The 18085-nt window shown below is 29.1% G+C and overlaps 1 protein-coding gene across 9 annotated transcripts; it reads right to left on the reverse strand.

Moving 5' to 3' along the window:
* Nucleotides 1-3826: 3826 nt before the first annotated feature.
* LOC109804124 (BTB/POZ domain-containing protein At5g47800) lies at nt 3827-11282 on the reverse strand. 9 transcript variants are annotated; one of them, XM_020365901.3, is made up of 9 exons: nt 11114-11282; nt 10912-10968; nt 10639-10711; nt 7205-7294; nt 6662-6785; nt 6489-6558; nt 6003-6398; nt 5173-5913; nt 3827-4613 (listed from the first exon to the last, which is right to left on the reverse strand). In XM_020365901.3, the coding sequence occupies exons 5-9, from the start codon at nt 6718-6720 to the stop codon at nt 4095-4097; spliced, it is 1785 nt and encodes a 594-aa protein (XP_020221490.2). In that variant the 5' UTR covers nt 6721-6785; nt 7205-7294; nt 10639-10711; nt 10912-10968; nt 11114-11282; the 3' UTR covers nt 3827-4094. The 9 variants fall into 9 exon arrangements, with proteins under 9 accessions (XP_020221490.2, XP_020221491.2, XP_082920404.1 ...); XM_020365902.3 differs by lacking the exon at nt 10912-10968; XM_083064278.1 differs by lacking the exon at nt 7205-7294.
* Between the last annotated feature and the right edge of the window lie 6803 nt (nt 11283-18085).

An 18085-nucleotide genomic window follows, 5' to 3' on the forward strand; every position in this document is an offset into this window, starting at 1 on the left:
TTATTTTTCATAAAAATATTATTTATTTATGGGGAAAATAGGATTTTGCTTATATATAGCCACAAAAATTATAGATATAAAATAATTTTCAAAAATGGTAGAATTGTGATAATGGAAAGAAAAATATGGAGATAACTGAAACAAGTGTAATAAATCATTATCGTATTTTGGGATACCAGTTTTGATGAAGAAGAAAGAAAAGTCAACTTTGAACGTCAAAAAATATGAATATGGTTGACTGGCTAAGAAAGTTGTTTCAAAATCAATGATATATGGCTATTGACCAGTGGTTGTTGATTTCCGTTTTTGATGGGTGGTTGAATCAAGGAACCATATTTAGTAATAGTAATGATAATTATCATTCCAAAAAAACAAATGTTATTGGCAATTATTTTATATTTGGTTTTAAACATATTATAACTTATTGAATTCTAAATTCACATTTTTAGTATACATTTGAATAAAATTTATTTTAGATTGTGCTAAAAAGAAAGTATGTGAATATATATTAGTGACTTCCCTCATGTAACTATTTTGTTTTATATTCATATTCTAAACAAAAATATTAAATGAGAATGAAACAATAAAAAATTAAATGTCTTAAAATCTTGTTTGGATTCGTATTTTCTTAATTGCTTAATTAGTAAAATTAAATTATACAAAAATTAATAAATGATAAACTAGACTACAAAAATATATAATGACTTTTTTCTTGAAAAAAAATGTAATGTCTTAAAAGTTGTCTTAAAGGATTTAATATTTTTTAAAAAAAATTTGGTATCATGGTATTATCTATCAGCTTTGTCAAAAATTAGTCTCACACAATATCTTAACTGAATTAAGGCTATCACTCTCATCATTTTTTATCAAATTAACCCAACTTAATATTTTAGAATCTAATCAATTATTTGATAATAATATTATTAATGTGAAGTATTCATTAACCTATATCACAAATCTAATTAATTATTTTTAATAAGATTTTTCTCTACTATACTTTTTTCAACCACAAAAGTTAAAACTCAAATTTGAAATCATGCTAAAAATAATCGAATCCAGTTTCACTTGTAATGTGAACTTGTTGGTAAAATAGTTTATTAAACTATTGCGCCATTATTATTAATATGATTTATTAAAAGCATATGAAATATTCATTTAATACGAATAATCTTATATATTTCAACAATTATACACTATATGCTCATATTTAATTATAATGGCAAGCATTAAATAAAAATCAATATTCACAAAAAAAATTAATTATTAATAAGAATTATGTTTTTACTTATTTTTACTTAATTTCATTTTCATAAACCTTCTTTGTATAATTGATAGATCCATCATTAAATTGTTAAAATTACTGATTAATTAGTAATCCATTAATTGAATCGTTGTTGGATTAGGATTCAAACAATATTATTTAAATACTTTTTTTTTGACAGAATAATATATAAATACTTAGTGATCTATTAACATAAAGTTATAAAAAGTAAAATAATTAAAATTTTAAATTAACATAAAAGAATGAATTGCATATCTTATAAGACAATAATTAATTAATTAATGACAATTTATGCATAAAACTTGTATATAAGACTACACATGTATATATAAATTTAAGAAGACTTAAAAAAAAACTATTAAAATCAATTTTCGAACACTACTTCTTATCTAATTTTGATTGATCATCTTAATCAAATTTTCACTCCACTAAATTCTAAGTTATTCGAAAATGTGACTAAATTGATTTATAGTATAGTGAAACCAATCAAGCTAATTTTATTTTAATCACAAGACATTAGATAATATTTAATTTATTCTTCTTGTAATTTTAGAAATTTAATTAGACAACTCCTTATACATTTATGAAAGATTTATAACTCACTCTTTATATTAAATATGAACTATTATATTGTATGAAAGTGTTTTTAGAAATGTTTTTAATTTCTTATCTAAGTTAATTTTTATTTATGATATTATTGAGATGTAAGCAAAATTTCACATTGTTCAAACAAAAGGATATATATATATATAAGTTTATATACACACAATTATTTTTATTGGTCAAAAATCTTTTGAGTGATGTCTTAAAGTAAAACCATGAAGACTTAGACTAAAAACAAATAATATCTTAGTCGTTGATTCGACCAAGTGATTAACTCAACAAGTATGATGGAGTTGGTAAATGGATATAAGTAGATGATTCTTTGTATCAAATGTCTTCTTAACGATGAGTCCATATATGGAGGAGTGTCCTCCCAGTAACATGGAAGATTAAGAGCTATCGTGAGTTAACACGATTAGGCTCTATAGGTCACCATCGGATAATACAGAAGGTTAGGAGCTATCGTGAGTTAACATGACTAGGCTCTATGGGTCACCATCGAATAATACTTGTGGTCAAATATTTTTTAAGTGATGTCCAAAATCAAAACTATGGCCTAAATGACCGATGTACAACATATATGAATTAAATTTTAATATTTTTAAAATAAATTATTAATAAATAAAAATAATATTATGCTATTATATAAATTATTTATCATAAATATAAAATATAATTTATATCTTTAAAAATATATATTCATACAAATCTTAAATATGATTTTTTAGTTCTTTTTTTATTTTATATATTTATTTTGATCCTTTATCTCTTAAAATATTTATTTTAATCCTTTATTTTTTTATATTTAGAATGATTTGATCATTTTAGAACAATGATCATTTTCAATTTTGTATCATGATCTTAATTCAATTTTTGACTGATTCAATATGTGAAACTTACAATATTATATTCACCTATGTGAAAACTATGAAATTCATTTGACATTCAAATTCAAAAAGGCTATAAGCATAATAAAAATCTTATAAAAGATATACCCCAAGAGCACAAACAATTAGAAAATAATATAGAATTAAAATTTTTTGCTTACTTTTTGGACTTATTTTTATGCAAGTTTCACTATATTTATAACACTTTTGATTTGACCTTCAATTTCATTTGATAGTTTTTATACAAGTGAATAACAAATGATTCAAAATTAATTATATCTCAAAATTAAAAAGAATCATTGTTTCAAAATGACTTGACACAAATTTAAAAGACAAAAGATTTTAAAAGATAAAAGACCAAAAGAAATTTAAAAAATAAGATAAAGAACAAAAAAATATAATTTAACCCATAATTTATATATTTAAACATAATATTTATATGTATATGTTATTTATTATAAGTTTTAGTCATATATAAAAAAAATTAACCTAACTAATTACAATAATACAAATTATCATTACTTTTTTACAATGACACGGTATTTTCAAATTTTCAACTAATTACAATAATTGTTTGACTTTTTTCAAGAAAACTCATTATGTCTTGATTACTCATTTTATTAGTAAAAAAAATTATAATTAAAGTATTAACAAATATATTTTGACTGACTCAATGAGATGTGATAATGCTATGAAGGGCTCAAATTTGTCTCTAGACAGTGTTGAATCAGGGTAGACAACGTAAATACTTCTTTCCTTTATAAATAGAAAAATCATCATCAACTGAAATATTGAGGATGAACCGCTGCTAGAAGCTTCAAATCTCTTGCAAATGGTTTTAACAATTTCATCTACAAATAGTATCTTAAATATTTGAAATTAGAAGTCGGAATCAAGAGTTAATTAACAATGAATTCTAGTTGTGTTTTTTCCTAGAAACTCAAACCCGGAGATCAATATTATTATTTTTTTATTAATCCAAGCATGACTATGCCCAATAATAAAAGACCTTTGAAGTTTGAAGGGCTAAACTTGTTCATTTTCCTCGGCCACAAACATGATAATGGGTACAATTCATTTTTATGTAAGGCAATTGAAATGTGATGAAAATAGTATCAATCTGAGAGAAGTCAACTGCATTTGTTGCGATGACCTCTTTGATAAATACAACTCTTTAACAGTGACAGAAAGTAGAAAGGACCAGACCTTGTTTACATTTATGACATGTAAAAAAGAAATTATAAGAATAGAGACTACTAGGTTCATACATAGGGGAATGAGAATTGCTCAGAATGTTTCAAAGGTTATAACTACTATTATCTCTATCTTCCCTTTTCACGGCCATGTTCTGATTTTTTGCTTCTTGCCCTTTGTATGTTTTTCTTAGAATCCAAGTCCAACTTGGTGCTTGACATCCTTTCTTCTTTGGCTTCTTCAGTGTCTCCTCGTATAACCATCTTTCTTTCCAAGTCCAATGCCAACTTACCATCTGAACGTTTAGTTTTGTGTTGACCCTTTTCTCTTCCTTCAGCATGGGAGGTTCTTCTTGTGACTTCTTCTCTCTTGAATTCTTCTTTGTTCACTAAAGATCGCTTGCCATGGCTATCTCTAGTGGCTGGTCTCTTCTTTGCTCCTAGAAGTAAATCATGAGACTTTTGCAGCTTGGAACTAGTGGTTGCCTTGGAATCTTTTTCTTGTTCAAAGTAGAGGAGCTGCACCACGGTTCTCAGTGGCAGAAATTCATTTTTGACTGCATGTGCACGCACTTCTGGGGTCAGCCTTTGGCACTCCAGAATCCCACATAAGCGCTTTTTCTCTGCCTTGCTCAGGTCAGGATGCACCTGTGTATGTATGCATTGAACATGAGTCACATCATGAATGCATCGTATAAGAACCAAATTTCCAAGAAATAAAAGCTGACCACTAAATTGCTTATAATGAAGTAGTTTAAGATCTCCTTGGATAAACTTCTCCATATGTACTTATAGAAAAAGAAAACCAGCATGTAAAATGAATCAAGTCTCTTCCATAAATTAAAATCAACTTTTGGAGAAGTTAAATAAGAGAATTTTTATAAGTTAGCGCATAAGCTAATTCTAACTAACTTATCAGATAAGCTTAATTCATTTTATTTTATTTTCTTCTCTTGTAAGTACTACTTATTGAGAAATTTATCTAAACAGAATCTGAATGTTTAATGTTACTTTAGAAATTTTAGAGTTTCGATGTGAAAAGGTTGTTTAAGTGTATATAATTGGCATCTCAAGGTCCTCAAAAGGTGTTGAAATGTCGAGTGTTTCATGTGTAGTTGTTATGTATCCAATAAAGATACTGTGAAAATTAAACAAAAGTTTAGACATTGTTTAAGACAACACTGCATGTATTGCAAGCACAATTCACCTTGAGATAAATGTTGATAGCCTGGTAGAGATCATCATGCTCTAATCGGCCAATAGCCGGCACAGTTTCAGCCAGAGAGACAAACTTTGACACTGGCATGTTATCATCCCTTGCCACCACTTGAAGATAGGAATCAATGAGCTTACCAACATTTCTGATTGATTTTATCAAGTGCCTGTTATCCACAGCACCAGGGGAGATTCTTTTCCAAAACTTCAGGAAACTTTCCAACACTGCTAGCACTAACTCCGTGTCATAAAAATTTTGGTCCAAAGAGGATGTTGAAGGATAAAGCAGGTCACTCACTGTTGCCTCCTCAAACTGTATGCTGGCTCTCTTTATTAGTTCTGTTTTGGTCATTGGAGAAACACCAAGAGGGCTTGAAATGCTGAGAAGTCTTAACAAGAAGCCAGCTGAAACTGACCCTCTATCAGCAGGAATCATGCTCACAATAGTCTCCAGAATTTTTCGGTTCACCGCTTTGGATTCTTCTGTTTGTGTTGCTGAACTGAATGAACTTTTAAGCTTTGTGATGCCTGGTAGCCACTTACATGCATAGACATGCAAAGCTTCACCAATAAGCTGTGGTGGGAGCACATATGTCGATCTAATGGCCATTATTATGCACCTGAAAAGATCTATGTTAAGATCAGACACATCCTCAGTCCACCAATCCTTTGGGACTGAATGGTGTTGTTTTCTAGTATAACCAGGCCTAGTGTAGGTGTAGGACCATTTGACCTGCACATAATCATCATTGTTAAGTAAAGAAATGTTCCAATTATCAAATATAGAAATGTGGAGAATTTCGATAGTCTCAAGTTCTTGACCTGTGGTGGGGGTGTAAGAATTTTTTCAATAATTGAATCAATGCATTTTCTTGTTATGCCAAGATTCTCGGACCACTCCGGTAACTTGTCAGTGGCCTGAAGTGTTGCAATGGAGTCCTTCCATCCTTCAAGAATGCATGAACCGAAGAAAGACTCAAGTTTACCTACAAAGTTTCCCTTCTCAATGGACTCGTTCATTTGGAGGAGCTTAGCAGCACACAGAGCAGGTACGAAGTTATGAGCACTGATGTTGATTGAAACTCCATAGCAGAATTTAGCACAAAGTTCAAAAGCATCTGGCTCTCCAGGCATATCATGAAGCTCCAGAGGAACATTCTCTGAATCACTAGAATCTGAAAGTCTTTGCAGAAGGCCACATTTTGGAAGAAGCGAAAACTGTAGCCAACAAAAGTAGATTTATAGATGAACTAAAATTAAGATGTTATTTTCTTTTTGCACACATCACACTCAATCTAATTCTAGTACCTTGTGTAGCAGATAAGTAGTATCATTGATTTTTATCACAAGGTCAGCTGGTATATCTGAAACCACACCCCTGCATATATGATTATGTTAATACATGTTAGTATGTGAATACATAATATATAGAGGGAAAATAAGTTGTATACCACTCTTGGACCAAAGATCAGTATAAATACCTGGTAGCTTGTTCAGTGTAGAAAGTATCTGGCCTTGTTCCAAGTTTCATGAACTTCATATCTACTTATAGTGATCTATATCCAATGGTCAAGACAAGCCTCTACTTGAAAGCCTGCACAAATTCTGAACCCTACAACTTCAGTGATACTACAGATCCCATAAAGTAAAGGTTACATGATACTCTTCTTAATTAATGGGAGAGGGAGAGGGAGAGGGAGAGAAAGAAAGAACTACATGCGTTTTATATGAAACCTTTTCCAGGTGTGAATCAAAAGGGTTATAGTAGTTGCAAGACAGTGGTGTACATGCTTACATGAATTATATCATGGTTCTGATTCATGATTATGCAACACCCCAAAATGATAGCAGCAACTTTTATTTCATGCAAGTAAACTAAGAGGTGGAGAGGGCGAAGAAATCACTATAGATGAAGGTCAAAGACCAGGACATGAATTCACATGATATCATGTCATCTTCATTCTATGTATGAGAAAAATCCAGAAAATAAAAAGAGTAAACAGATATATGCAAGGAAGCCCTACCTAAACTTTCTTATAACTATTGCCCAGACAACCTCATTGATTTGCTTATAACTCTGCAAGAACTTCAATTTATAGATGCTGTGTCCTCATCTGTAGATTACATAAAACAAAAACAATAAATTCCAGTTTTTGCATTCATGCACTGAAAAAGAGTGTGCAGAACACTAATAGTGTAAAGAAGTACTTATGTTTGATGCCATGCACTGATGAAAATTTGTCTATAATCTAATGCCTTTGGAAGTTACTTCCAACTTCAAGCCGAATTAACTAGGTGAAGCTAATAATTGAAAATAGGTGGATGTGGAATACTCTAAGAGAGTTACACCATGTTTCGGATCTTTGTGTCTACTGAGCTAGTTCCAGACATATAACAACTAATAAGAAACCGACCAACTTTAAAAAAATTCAAGAACTGATGGATTTGTGGTGATATATAACGTTATGCAACTCATATGTATTGTTTTGTTCTAAATTATGAGAAAGGAAAACCTATGTCAACAAGAGAGAACAAGGAAACTCGTAATGGGAAAATGCTGATATCAATGTCCCCTTATAATAACATAACTGTTATAAGCCTCTGCATTTGCAGCCGTGCCGACAATGTAGTTTCCATTTGATTTTGATTAGCAGTGTAGTTTACCCTGTTGCTAACCTTAATAGTTAATAGCACATGGTCTTTCAAGAGCTTTGTCTCTTAGGTGATCACTTGATACGGGGAAAAAGCCACCCTTTATTATAAGTTATGCATTCCATTTGGGCAAATATTCAAATGATCTTAAAGGGATTTGTACCAAACTCTCTAATTATGTCTGCATATATTCTTTCTAATATATGCATTTTGGATAAAGCAACAACATGATTTAAACTTGACTTAAATTATTGCACATATCAGCATCCTTTTCCTACTCGAAATATCTTCAATTCAGATTGGAAAAAAAATAAAAAGTAAAAACTCAATAACTACTCTAAAATATAATGCAGCAAACAGCATAAATTTTGAATTATCCTACAAACTGCAAAAGTGTATTATACTATAGCTTGCAAAACTAGTGTGGATAAATATCTAGAACCAATATTTGGTTCCACTTCTCAATCGGATTTTGGAGAAGAAAAATCATCCTTGCATCCAAAACCAACTTTAGGATTTTGTTATTGGACAAATCCACAACGTGAATCTCCTAACTGATGCATATCCATTTCATTACCTAATTAATGTTACTATAGTTTTTCTTTGCTGGTATTCTAGAGGAGGTGGTATGTGATGTCAAATATAAGGGATTTCAATTACTTGTACGTGGTCCAATAATTTATCATGAAGTTTAATGTTTACTGTTGGAAAATGCATGAGTAGTTTATTAATCATATGATAAACATTGGTAACCAATCACTAAAATATTATTGACGAAGTATAGATAACACATTATTTCACTTTACACACTTCTTAACAATACTACATATTCCTTCATTCTCAAATAAATGTCACTTCAGCAAAACTCTTTTGTTCTAAAAAAACCCGTTGCATGTTTTTCACTACCAAAAAAGAATTTATTACCTTTTTTCCACCTTTCCCTTCTCCCTCGAAGAAAGCATAAATTAATAACATATGCTATCAAGAAAAGGACAAGTTTGTACTATCGTGTTTTTTTTTTCCCATTAGTATTTAGAATAATTAAATTGATCGATTCCTTAATCCTTGTACAATACTCTAAAGTGATACTAATTTGAGAATGGGGGAGTATAATAAATTCAATATCATTAGTAAAGGGTTATTTATTTTGATAATCCATAATGAATAAATGGCTGAGAAGTAATTACATAGACACATGCATACATATAATATGCTGAGAGATTTTTATTGTTAAACATTTTCATTATTGTGTACTGAATATTCATCCCCCCAAAAAAATAATAATTGAAGAAAGAAGCAGCATCATCAAAGAGGAAACTTCATGTAACAAAACATAAATGATTTACCTTGACTAATTAATGGCACCCGAGTAGAAAGTAGACAGTGAGGAATAATTATGATGTGTTTGGATTTGGAAGTTGAAATTTAACTATTGACACCAAAACAAATATACTATAGATTCAACAGTACCTCACTGTTGGATCCTAAGTATATATAAGTCCAAAGCAAATATGTACAAATACTGTAATTTTTTCAGAAGATACTTTGATTTCATATATATATATATATAAAGGATGCATGATTATGTTAAGAAAATAGTTTGGAAAACCGAGAGAAAGTGATGCACCATGGAAGACAACTGTGTGACCACAGACCAATAGCTTCCTAAGATAATACAAATATCATCCATGCATCATTTGCATGAGGTTACTTTGCTTAGTCGCTTTCTTTGTATGTCCAAAGAACTTAGATATATATAAACTAATGTAGACTCTCTTTTTTTTTTTTTTTTCTATTGAAACTTATAATTGGTCCTTATCCAATGTATGGTCTTCTCAATTATCCTACCCTTTATTAAGTACATAGGAACCAAGAAAGGCGGAAGAGCACTTTTTCTTTCTTCCATTATTTCACTTTTTCCTCCCAATTTTATTCATACAATTGCTGAAAGAGCTCAGCATTATTAATTTCACAAAAGCAACTCTTTAGACAAGTTTCATATAATATAAGGGAAATAAAGAAGAACCTATGCAATGCTTCCTGAGGTTGAGGCTATGATACATTAGTGCTACTTCAGTGAGGCCCTTTCCACCGTTCATTTGTTAAAATCTGACATACAGTTTGGTCTGTGCTTTCACAGACAAGTGGAGGCAAAGCAAAAAGCACCGTGTTTGTGGCATAGCACCATTGCTTTCAACAAGACAGAAGAAAAAGTGCTTCATGTTTTTCTTCCAAATAATATGGCATCAGAATCTTACAAGGCACCTTTTTCTCAAGAGGTAACTCTCACAGATCCGAATTCCATGATCACCACCAAAATTCAGAAAGTGTATAGTTAATTCGGCTACCTTTGCTCACCACAAAATCAATGACATCTCCATTTGATTCTTGGATGGCATTCAGCAAGGCATTTAGCCAATTATGTGGCTCTTCTCATCTCCTATTCATAAAGTTCTCTACTATTCACCCTCTTCTCACCCTTCACAAGAAGGTTTTACCATTTCCCTTTTTGTCTTTTTTCTCTTGGAATTTTTTAAGCCAACAGAACCTACTTTGTGCTACTTTTTCAAAAAAACAAATTTATATCTGACAAAAGTGCTCTTCATCTTTATAACAGAATGAAAAAGGTTTTTAACTGGATGTCAAGTGGTAAGTCAAACAGAAATGCTTTAATCAAATGTATTTCTAACCCCTACTTATCTCCCTATGCTTTCACAATTAGGCCTTTCATCAAACCACTAAATAGACACATTGAAAATGCCTAAAGAACTTTAAAAAAACAAAGTAAAGAAAGCACAAAACGTACCCGTGAACATATCATTTGAATGATAGGAACCAGAAAAGCATTCACAACTGAAAAAGCTGCAGTTTCGAAGTAGCTGTACAAAATGAAGAAAGTGGATGAAGCAGAAGCATCAGTTTTTGGAAGTAGAGGCAGTGATATGTGGTGGCCTAAAGTCAGAAAAACAAGCATATATGCATGGACATGTGAAGCATGAAACTGAATGCTTTCACTAGTTTCATGCAAGTAATCCTCAGAGACAAAGAAATAGAGAGAAGGGTAGGCTATAGAACCAACCAGGGAGGGCTCCAAGTGAGGAAAAACGAGTACCACAGTGTCTCCTAACCAAGAGTGCTATAGAGTACAAGATTGAAAAGAGAGAGAGGAGTGGTTCGTTGGAATTAGTCAACATAGTAATGTATCAAAAGCATGCCATGATATACCCCTTTGAATGCAATTCAAGAGGAGGAAAATTGAAAAAGAAGTCTTGAGTCTTCACCTCAACAGCTTCAAAATTGGTGCTGTATGATTAAACCACAAAAAGCATGCAATGCAAGTGGGTTAAGGCATTGGAGTGCTCTCTCCTATACTAATTGAAAAGAAGCTTGTGTGGGGCCTAGTCTCAACATAGGTGAAAGATACACTGTGCATTCATCATCATGCTTCCCCCCACTAAACCTTGGGATATTCTTCTTCTCTTAGCCCTAAGCTTGGGCCACCCCTTGTGTGCATGTTGGCCACGTGTCCTTTTTTGTGCCGTTTGTTACATCAACCCTGATGACATTTCTCGGACTTATCTAGTTATCTCTCATGCTTTGTTTCAAAGGGCAAACACAGACAAATTAACACTTCTCTATCTCATTTATGTCACTATTTAATTTTGGACAAAACTTGGCATAAGTTCCTTAAGGATATTTGCTACTGTAATTCTATTAGAATTAGAGCTTGATGTTATTAGTTTATGTTGTTGTTTTCCAAAATACAAATTATTAAAATAAAATTCTAACTTTAATCGAAAAATAATATAAAAACACATATCAAATTTTGTCCTTTTGTTTTTGGTTAATCATTCATGCGTGAAGGCTCTTCTCTCTGCTAATGTTCATTCACTCGTGCATGGATTGTTTAGCATTCCCTTGGGGTCCCCAGATGATTTTATTTCATGTCATGGGCAAGGACTGGGGGCCCCTCACCAATCCCTTCAGCTGAAAGAGAATGGGGTAACCATTAACAAGAGTCTTTTATTAGTGCTAACGGCTAAGTAGGATTCTTCATGTAACATATTTTCTCAAAAATAAAAAAGAATCGATTGATCATTTTATAAAAATAAATCAATTAAAATAGATCCGTTGGATTTTCATAAAAAAAATTAAATCAAAACGGTCTATTTTGTAAAAACAAATTGATTAATTAAAATATTATTGCAAAATGATTAGCTTAAGCTTTTTTTAAATAAAAAAAATGGATCAATTTTAATAATCTTGATCATTTTTCACAAATCCTGACAGTAAGCAGCAACATGGTAGAAGAAGAAAAATGAATGGTTTGGTTTTGGTGTCAATCTTGAGCAGCTATTGCTATGAGAAGAGAATGTATAATGAACATAAGCTGAAAACAATTTCCTTGATTACTTTTTTGGTCCAAGCTAGTCCAACCCAAATGATGTTATGACCAAGGGCTGATGTCGCTGGCCATGATGAACTTCATGATCTCAATAACATATGATCATGATAACAGTGATCATTATCTTCAATTTCTTTTGCATTTCTAAATAAGATCTTGTTATTATTATACAGTGTCCAAACCAATTTACGAACCGACCATGTGCCTTTTCATGAAGATTGTCAGTAATTTTCTGAGAATCCAGTACCAACCTGTTTTTGTTTATTGTGCATGCAGCACTTTAATTGATGTGCTTTTCCTTTCTTTTCTTCGTAGCCTTTGCTGAAATTATATTTCCCCTTACATCTAACATCATGACCAAAGTTTATTGAGGAAAGTATTTCCATATATATATATAGGTTATGTTATGATAGTTGTACCATTATTTTATAATAATAAATTCGCTCACTCGTTATTAAAAGTGAAATAATTTTTTTAAATATCTTATTTATACGAAATCTCATAATTTAGTTCATCATTTTTAGTGTTTGTTTCAACCACATTTATATAATACTTTAATTTGAAATTTTGTTTAATGATATCGCATATTTTATATTCTTTTCATTTTTTAGAAGTATTTTTAGTTTTTATATTAAATGAGTTAATTTTTTTATTAATTAAATGAGATTTTAATTTTCTTAATTTTTTTAATTGAGGTTTCAAATTTATTAATCATAACGAGGTATTTAGATATAGATTATAATTAAAATCATTTGATCACATAAACTAATTTTACAACTTTTTAAAATTGAAAGTTTAAGATATCTATATTGTTATATCTTAATTTATATTTTAGAAGTTAAAATAAACTTTTTAGACTTTTAGCCCCTCATTTTTTATAATTTTTATTTGGCGTCACTAAAAAAACACTTTAGCTCTTTAAAATGTTTTTAGTTAAATTAAATTAGTCATTTATCTGATTATCATATTAATTTGATCAACTTGATCATACGTGACAAATGGTGATTCTTATATCTATATGGAAAATTGTTAAGTTAATCAAATTTAATATTGTTAGTGCCAAAGTTGACAAAAAGGGTTAATTTAATATAAGAAAGACACTTCAAGAAATTAAAATAAAATCTTTTAAGTTTAAAAAACGAAATTGAAAATATAAAAAAATAAAATGAGAGCTTAAAAAGTGTATTTTACTCTATTTTATATTATTAAAAAAGTATTTCGTTGACTAAATCAATTTTTTTGAATATTTATTTTTAACATTTATACTTATATTTACAAATATCTGTACAATATATAGGTATGCTACTAATTATATTTTGATATTTTAAACATAGTTTTAAAAATTAGACTGATCATCAAATCGGTTAGGATGTTAGATCAATGGATCAAAGATTGAATAGTAGGTTACTAATTGAATTGCATGATCTGGTTTCTATTAATTTATTTAAAAAAAAATATTCATATTGAATATATTTTTTACTTATAAATTTTAATAAATTCATATTATATCTTAAATTTTGATTTTATTTAAAATTATCTTTATTTTTATTTTATATAAAGAAATGCATGATAAATTTGTATGTTAAACTATATATTAATATAAATTAAAAATATAAATAATATTTATATATATAATATACTTATAATTGATATCACAAAATAATATATATAATATTTACATATATATTACATTATTAAATATATAATTTAAAATTAATAATATATTATAAAAATTATTTATATTACATATATTACAAATAAATATATTAAAACAAGTAGTCATTGTAATTTTTTATAAGATTTTTTACTCTTTCAACAAGGTTTTGATTCTCATATTATACTTTCTTTTAAATTTATTTTTAAAAATAATTAGAAAAACATTTTTATAATTAAATTAATTTGACTCAAATTCATTAATCAAACCAAAATGTTTTATAATAAATCAAATAGATAATTGATCCAACTCAATATTCGAACTTGGTACGATTCAGCCTGTCATAACTGGTTTTTAAAGCACTGATTCTAAGAGATGAAAGAAATACTAAAGTTTAGATGTACTTTCCAATTAGTACGTTAATAATGCTTGATACTCAATGCAGCTCCAGCTGTCTTCCTCTCATCTCTCATATTTTATGTTTGTTTTATCCTTGACATTTTGAGATAAACCAATGTCCTTTTCTTTTCAAAAGTCTTTATTAGGAATATTTTAATTATAAATTGTTTAAAACAGAAAATAAATTAATCTAAACAATTATTGAATTAATTTATGACCAAACTATCTTTCTTAACACTGCTTTTGTTAATTATATTATATGCACGACTTTGACTATAGGAAAACTTACAACTTTTTGTTACATCAATTATTGTCGTTATTATGAGATGTTATAACATATTGATGAGTCTAATGCTTTTAAGGCAGCTTCATGCTTATACTTTTTCATATGATCATCTGGTTATTTCTTTTTCTGAATTAAGTTACCTAATTTTATATCTCCATTTGACACTTTATTTTTAATTTTATCCACACAAAAGCAGTGAAGAGGAAGTAACTTTATTTTCAATATTGCCCATGCTCATTATTATTATTATTATTATTATTATTATTATTATTATTATTATTATTATGGGGTAGTTAAAAATGTTGTCATGAGAATAATTAAATAATTATGTATATATTGGTGTGGAAATAAATGGCTAAGGTTATTATTATTCACATACAAAATGATTGCCGATTACTAAAATGATGCAACTATATACATGTTTTATTGACAATTAAAATTTCTTATAATTTCAATTAATTATTGATTATTATGTCTATTTATGTTATGTGGGAGTTTAAAACTTGAGAGTTAAGACAGGTCATCACGTATAGAATCATGTCATGGGTTGCTTTGATAATTTCTCAAGATATATGGTCAGGCATGAAACATGAATTAATTGGTCTGGACATTATCAATAATGGCAATGACATTACATATATGTGTAAGTCTCAAATTAAAATACAGTACATAATAAGTATGGTTTGGAAACCTTGCCCAAGCTTTAGATGCATGGTTGTAGTCAACTACTACTTTATCATAATTGGCCCACTACTTCCAAGCAAATTAGGGTTCTTGCATCCCATTTTAGCAGACAAGTAGTTTAGTATATAATAGAATGTTTGACAAGGTACAGAAAAAAAAAATGAAATTCTTTTTTAAAATTATTATTTCTCAAAAACCATATATTCCTAAACAAGCCCTAGGGACCCAAATACCCCACATTTCTGCCTTCATTGGTTGATTCTATTTGAATTTATTGTAAATTTGTAACATGTAATTTGTATATCATGTATTACGTTTATGTGAGATGCTATTTTTTTAAAAGAATGTTACTCTTTTATCACTCTCATTAACTTGACTAATTATACTTTCTTTTTTCTTATTTTTGAAATTTTGAGTTTTTAAAATTCAAGTGTTCACATCGCATTGAAATAGAATCAACTGTAAAAGTCACATTAATGACGAACTTACAAGAAATGGATAGTTAAACGAAAATATAAAATATTTTTCTCTTACTAATATTAATATAAATAAATAATGACTTAAATATGTTTTTGGTTCTTCAAATTTAAAATTTTTTTTTTTTTAATCTTATAATTTTTAAAAATCTTATTTTAGTTCCTCAAATCACTAGTAACATATCTAAAAATATCAGATTAAGATATTTATGCAATATCAACTGAATTTGATGATCGATAATTTTTTACAAATTCTTTAAAAAAATTTAAGTATAAAGATTAAAGCAATAATTTTAGAAACTCTATAGGTAAAAAGATCAATTTTAAATTTAAAGGACTAAAAACAAATTTATTTTAAACTTGATAAATTAAAAACATATTTAAGTCATAAATAATTGAGAGGTAAAAATATTAATTGATGAAACTGATAACTATTGACACAGCCTTTATTTGTGAGTCTTTATTTTTGCCATTAATAGAACATCAAAAAACATAAATATCAAATCACTTATAATAACGATTTTTATTTTTTTTTAAATATATTATAAGTATAAAATATTTATTAACTTTGTCAATGACTAATTTTTATCAAAAATCTTAACCAATCATTTTTAATAAAAATATCTCTTTTTAATCATATTTTTTTAATATACGAAATTCAAACGTAATATCTGAATAAATTTAACTTAAATTCCACTCGTACTAACATAAATGTAATGTTGGTTCCTTAGTTATGGGGTAATTAAGCTGTAAGCCTAACTTTTAATGTAAATGTTCGTTGCATAGGTTATTAAAATAGATCAAATTTTAATTAGAGAATCACGATTACACATTTCAAAGAATTATATAAGTTTATCTTTAAGATGTTATCCCGGATCAAAATGAAAAATAAAACATCATGTTGGTTGCCTTTTTTAAAAAAGGAGGAGCGAAGACATCGTTGCCCTCCAAAGACCACCGATAATGATTGTAACAACTTTATTGTGTGTCAGGACATTCAAAGCAAAACGCTTTCAAGACAAATTACTTCATCAACTTTTAAAAACTCGTTTCAAAATTTCGAAAGGAGGGTGATATCTTAGAATTAGCACAAGGACAAATTTTTTATTTCATAGCAAAAATTGAATTTAGTATTTCAGTTATCGCATTTATCATTAACCTTCCCACTTTTCTTTCGGTTTCCATGTCACCCTTTTGTTCGTCTCAACCACAAATTTGAACCTTTCTAGACTTGATTATAATAGAAAATAAGCAACGAGTAACGAACAAATGAAGGCAAGACAGTCTTCATTGAAACAGATAGAAGAGAGGATAGCTAAATCTAGTTTGTCAATTGTTGCTTTTATTGCTTGATTTGCTCTAAATGCAAGTCAAATAGTTGAAGCAAGATGACCCCAAACATAGGGATTCATTACAAAGTGGTGGTGAATATTGAGGGAAGATAAATATGCAGAGCTAATTTGTAACTTCGTTAGTTTTCTCTAATGGGTGTCTGTGGCAAATTTACAAGGTTTGGATGCGTTTCCAAACACGCTTGTAATGAAAGTCAGTCTAAAAAAACAAGCACTTCACCCTTAAAGTCATGATCAAACAAACATTGCCACTGTACTTGGATTACCATTTGAAACTAAATAAACATCTATTTACATATTCCAATGCACAAACAGTAAAAAATAACAATCATGTGATGTCAAAGAAAATATTCATTTAATCAAATCTCTTGATCTAGTAATTATAAAATTTGCCCCAAGATGCAAGAGATCAGCGTGATGCTACCAAACTTGATTATCATTAATGATAAAATTATGTTTGATTGGCATAAGTATCCCACAAACATAAATCAATCCTTAATCATAGACTTTGGAACACTGAACTATATTTATGAATTAAAAAAATCCATTTTAATTTAATTCGTTTCAATTGTTTTTCAAACACCACGAAAACACATGGGTCACACTAAAGTTACATACCCATTTAAAATTGATTATAAAGTAGAAAAGAGCTGATAAATATCAAAATATGTGACATGTATTGCTAGCAATACAATCTCCAAGTCGAACAAAATCTTTTTAAATACACTCTTATTAGAAAGCGTAATACCAAACTCCACCGACATTGTAATTTCTACCGATAAAAAGACTCCTGCCTAGAGTGTACCCAGGCATACCTAAAGCTTACCCCTACTGATTTGTAGTATCTAAAACTGAAAAATCAACTCTTGCTCCACCGTGACCATGTGGCTTTCTGGTCAATCCTTATTAGTGACGACATGTCAGTATGTGCATATTAGAAAATATTGACAAACCACTACTTAAATGAGCTATTTAATGACTCCATACAAGGATAACA

The sequence above is a fragment of the Cajanus cajan genome, chromosome 1 (genome assembly GCF_000230855.2).
Source record: "Cajanus cajan strain Asha chromosome 1, NIPB_CcT2T_4, whole genome shotgun sequence".
Taxonomy (NCBI): domain Eukaryota; kingdom Viridiplantae; phylum Streptophyta; class Magnoliopsida; order Fabales; family Fabaceae; genus Cajanus; species Cajanus cajan.

What these genes read in the sequence shown, in the direction of transcription:
- LOC109804124 (XM_020365902.3), bottom strand. Translation starts at nt 6,720, where the DNA reads ATGAAGTTCATGAAACTTGGAACAAGGCCAGATACTTTCTACACTGAA. An exon ending in CTACTTATCTGCTACACAAG is followed by an intron (nt 6,399 to 6,488) that starts GTACTAGAATTA and finishes TGTTGGCTACAG; the next exon opens with TTTTCGCTTCTTCCAAAATG. An exon ending in TTCTTACACCCCCACCACAG is followed by an intron (nt 5,914 to 6,002) that starts GTCAAGAACTTG and finishes GATTATGTGCAG; the next exon opens with GTCAAATGGTCCTACACCTA.